This window comes from Brassica napus, chromosome A3, assembly GCF_020379485.1.
Source record: "Brassica napus cultivar Da-Ae chromosome A3, Da-Ae, whole genome shotgun sequence".
Taxonomy (NCBI): Eukaryota; Viridiplantae; Streptophyta; class Magnoliopsida; order Brassicales; family Brassicaceae; genus Brassica; species Brassica napus.
In genome coordinates this window covers 19,184,464-19,188,458 of record NC_063436.1, presented here as the reverse complement: position 1 = coordinate 19,188,458, position 3,995 = coordinate 19,184,464, and the positions used below count along the sequence as shown (strand labels likewise).

The 3,995-nt window shown below is 34.0% G+C and overlaps 1 protein-coding gene across 2 annotated transcripts; it reads left to right on the top strand.

Moving 5' to 3' along the window:
• The first annotated feature begins 268 nt into the window (after positions 1-268).
• Positions 269-3,250, top strand: LOC106424416 (transcription factor bHLH123-like). Of its 2 annotated transcripts, none has more exons than XM_048776544.1 (7): positions 269-807; positions 919-1,531; positions 1,621-1,734; positions 2,099-2,164; positions 2,373-2,438; positions 2,549-2,599; positions 2,847-3,250. In XM_048776544.1, the coding sequence occupies exons 1-7, from the start codon at positions 587-589 to the stop codon at positions 2,997-2,999; spliced, it is 1,284 nt and encodes a 427-aa protein (XP_048632501.1). In that variant the 5' UTR covers positions 269-586; the 3' UTR covers positions 3,000-3,250. The 2 variants fall into 2 exon arrangements, with proteins under 2 accessions (XP_048632501.1, XP_048632500.1); XM_048776543.1 differs by having other exon boundaries at positions 283-807; positions 916-1,531.
• Positions 3,251-3,995: the final 745 nt, after the last annotated feature.

Below are 3,995 nucleotides of genomic sequence, written 5' to 3'. Positions count from 1 at the left end.
AATGTTCATCGTGAACATGATGCGTGTAGAAACGTTTGTTACGAATCCTCATGATGCCGATACAATTTTCGTTATAGAGTCGTTTGTGAAAGTGCTAACAATATGTTTTCCATGTGTTTCAAGTAGCTAATTCGTTTACTCTGAATAATAAAACGGTGCATGTTTTCATAAGAGGGATTGATTTTTCATTGTTCTTCCAGAACGTACTTTCTACAATACTTAAAGTAAACTTTACCCAAAGATAAATGAAATACTAGCATAGAAATAGTATTATTTAAAGTAATAGCAATGGAAAAAAAAAATCGAGAAAATTACAAGTTGGGTATGACGTATGTAAAAGAGTCAGCGAGAGCCACCTGAAAAATGTCAACCGGTTTTTTCACAAATAGTTAACGAAAACCCTACCAGGAAAAAAATAAAATATCCATTATAAATTGACATATTTTTATAACTATAAGTATCTCTCTCGTGTGGATCATCATCATTTCATGTGAAGCACAATCTGAGAAGACACAACAAATCAAAGATCCATCATCGATCTCACCAACATATATATTAAACGCTTTGTGATTCCAAAAAAAAAGCCATGGGAGATCATCATGATTTCATCAACTCAGGAAGCTGGTGGAAAGTATCTTCTTCTTCCTCAACATCTTCTTCCATGAGAGCAAGCTCAATTGTATCTGGCGGTTCTGATGTTTTCGACGAAAAGCTTCATTCTTCATTAGCTACTGATCATCATCTACAAATGATTGGTTTAGGGCTTTCTTCACAGTCACCTGTTGATCAATGGAACCAACCTCTCTTGTGAGTCTTTCAACTTGCTTCTTTTATGTTTTTTCAATATATCATAAATCATAATATTTATGAAGCTTAGAGATTGTGTCTTTTTTTTTTCTTTGCGGGGAACAAAAGAAGAGGAGATAGTAAAGCGGAGACAAGCTTTGGAGCGATGCTTCAAGAGAATCTCAATTTAGATGCCACCTCAAACGCAAACGCTATTCAAGAATCTGATTCCTCTAACCACCAAGCTTTGTGGCGAGATACACAGATCAATAATAGCGATTTCAAACCGCAGCTAAATATGACGAGCAGCAACCGCGGTTTTTTCTTGGAACATCAGTTCAGCCCTCACGGGAGCTCAAGTACAGACAGTAGCACGGTAACATGTCAAGGCTTCGCCGTTGACAACTCGTTGTACGGAACAGCAACAACTCCTAGTTCCTCTTCGGCTATGTTTCATCAAGGAGCTGGTTTTAATTTGCCTGGCTCTTCCGACCAACAACCGCTGAGGAATCATCAGCAACCAAATCTTGGATACGGAAACTATGATCAGCTGGCATCGACTTGGTTTTCAAGATCTTCGCCGCCTAAACCAAACAGTCCTCTGCGATTCTCTAACAACGCAACGTTTTGGAACCCAGCGGCAACGGCTGGAAACGTGGGTCCTACTCATCATGACGCGTCGTCGAACTTTTTTCCGGCGTTACGGCCGCCGCAGATTCACGCGCCGAGTTTTGATAAACAAAAGGCATCTATATGTTTTCTCTATATATATCACGAGTTTGTTTATATATAAACGACGGATGTTTTATATGTTTTTTTTTGTTCTTGTTGTAGAGTATAACGAAGGTTCCTGATTCGAAGAGCAATGAAGTAAAGAGAGGTGGAGCAGATCAGCCGGCGGCTAAGAGGGCCAAGAGCGAAGCACCTTCTCCGTCACCAGCTTCCAAGGTATATTTTGCTTTTACATAAAATAATAAAAGCTTCTTTTTAGGAATGTTATAAAGACATCTTTCTGCACGTTAATATTTTATAATGAATTTAAATAAAAGCCTTCCATGGTTTGGTAATAAAAAAAACGAATCTCTTGTTAATCAAAACAAAACCCTAATTTAAACGAGCAAATTATCATTTCTATCTAAAATTTTGATTTTAGACAACCCAAATCCACACTTTTTGATAGAAACAAGCAGGCTTGCTAAGTTGTATTTTTTTCAAATTAAGAAAATTCACAAACATTCTTTCCCAAATTTTGGCATAATTCTTAAGTTTTTCTCCTTAATTTTCGTATAAATATTTGTTTTTGCTGAATTAGGTCAGGAAAGAGAAAATGGGCGACAGAATCGCTGCGCTCCAACAATTGGTTTCACCTTTCGGAAAGGTACTCTGTCTGCAATTTTTTGCTTTAGCTTTCAGAAAGATGATGAGTGTGTATTAGTATATTTGTCTATACTGTCATTATTACTTATAATATTATATGTCTTTTTATATATATGTAAAAGTCTATTCTATCTATGTACTTATCTTTGGGGATAAATCAAATACAACGGTTAGATTTTGTTTTACTGAATCTCATGTGGTTTTGTCAGACTGACGCAGCCTCAGTGCTCTCTGAAGCCATTGAATACACTAAGTTCTTACACCAACAAGTTTCAGTAAGTTAGCCCATCCCTTATTTCTATAGTATATAACTTTTTTTTTCTACATTATTAGTTAGTTATTGTATTTCTACTGATGTACAAACCTGCAAATGATTATAATTCAGGCTCTGAGTAACCCATATATGAAAAGTGGAGCATCTTTACAGCATCAACAGGTAGTTTTTTTTGCTTATCATATAATTTTATGTACATTATTAAAAGATTATACTGTTATTATTATACAATTGAATTAACGCACGGCTCTCGTTCGTGTTCTTTATTACATGTCTATATTTAATGGTTGCTTAATCTTCAAGATTTGACAAACATCATTCCGAAACAATGTAGCCAGACGCTTTGCAATTAAATAAAAAGTTTATATGAAACTTATCTTTTGTCTTTTGTTTTTAAATAATGATGCAGATGAGTGATCATCACAAAGAGCTAGAAGTTTCAGAAGAACCAGATCTTAGAAGTCGAGGTTTATGCTTAGTGCCAGTTTCGAGCATATTTCCAGTGACGCAGGATACTACAGTAGATTTCTGGACTCCTACGTTTGGTGGGACTTTTAGATAGATTGATATACAGATGAAAAAGTTATGTTAGATGTCGGTTGACGTATAATTTAACCTACATATACGTTGATTAATTGCTGATAAGAGAAAACCACCGATTTTAGTCGAAGTGAGAAGATCGATTAATGGACAACTGAAAAGTGTTTGTCCATTCATATTTTAGATTTATAACTAAACTTTAAAATAATGTGTAATTGAAGAAATATGCTTATATATAGAGGATATGTAAGATCTAAAGAGATTTGACATGTATTTCTTTTTCGTTTCAAAAGTTTAACTCAAAACATATCTGGATGAGTCTTCTTTTGTTGTTTGTTGATAGAAGATAGACTATATAAGTTAGTCTTTAAAGAAGAATGTAGGATCTATAATTCAAGTAGTTTTCGTTGATTCAGAGAGGGAGAAAGACGACTTAATTAATTATGTCAAAAATGAGCTTTTGTTTCTTCCTTTTTTAGCTATTCTATTTTTCGAAAAATGAATAATTAGATTCCACGAATAAGAGAGAGTAATGTGTTGATATGCATATTTTGATTGGACAAGAGAAAAAAATCTTATTATTTTATAACTTTGGAATAATGTTAGTGGAAGTAAGATGTTGGCCCACATGTTTTTTTTTCTTTCGCAAAGCGTTTTTTATACAACATAACATTTGCTAAGAAAAATAAAAGCATTTTCATGCCCAAAATATCTTTCTCCTTCCAGTCGAATTTTCATGATACTGAACAATCGTTTAAGGCGTAAAAAAAAAATTAAAAAAAGTTGAAGGCGTACAATGGTTTAAAGAGAATTGTTTTATACATGTATAAAATTGGATGGAAAAACTAGGTTATGCTATATTTCAACTGGGAAAACTGCCAAAAAAACCTCAAACTTTCAAATCTAAGCCAATAAAAGCTCCAACTCATTAGTGAACTATTTAAATCTCAAATTGTTTAAACTTTTCCATTTAAATCATAAACTTTATTTGACCGAGCCAATACAAACACCTCAAAAG

Excerpts from the sequence above, each read along its gene's own strand:
- LOC106424416 (XM_048776543.1), top strand. The coding sequence starts at position 587 with ATGGGAGATCATCATGATTTCATCAACTCAGGAAGCTGGTGGAAAGTA. Across the intron at positions 808-915 it reads CAATGGAACCAACCTCTCTT|AAGAGGAGATAGTAAAGCGG; the intron begins GTGAGTCTTTCA and ends GGGGAACAAAAG. Across the intron at positions 1,735-2,098 it reads CTCCGTCACCAGCTTCCAAG|GTCAGGAAAGAGAAAATGGG; the intron begins GTATATTTTGCT and ends TTGCTGAATTAG.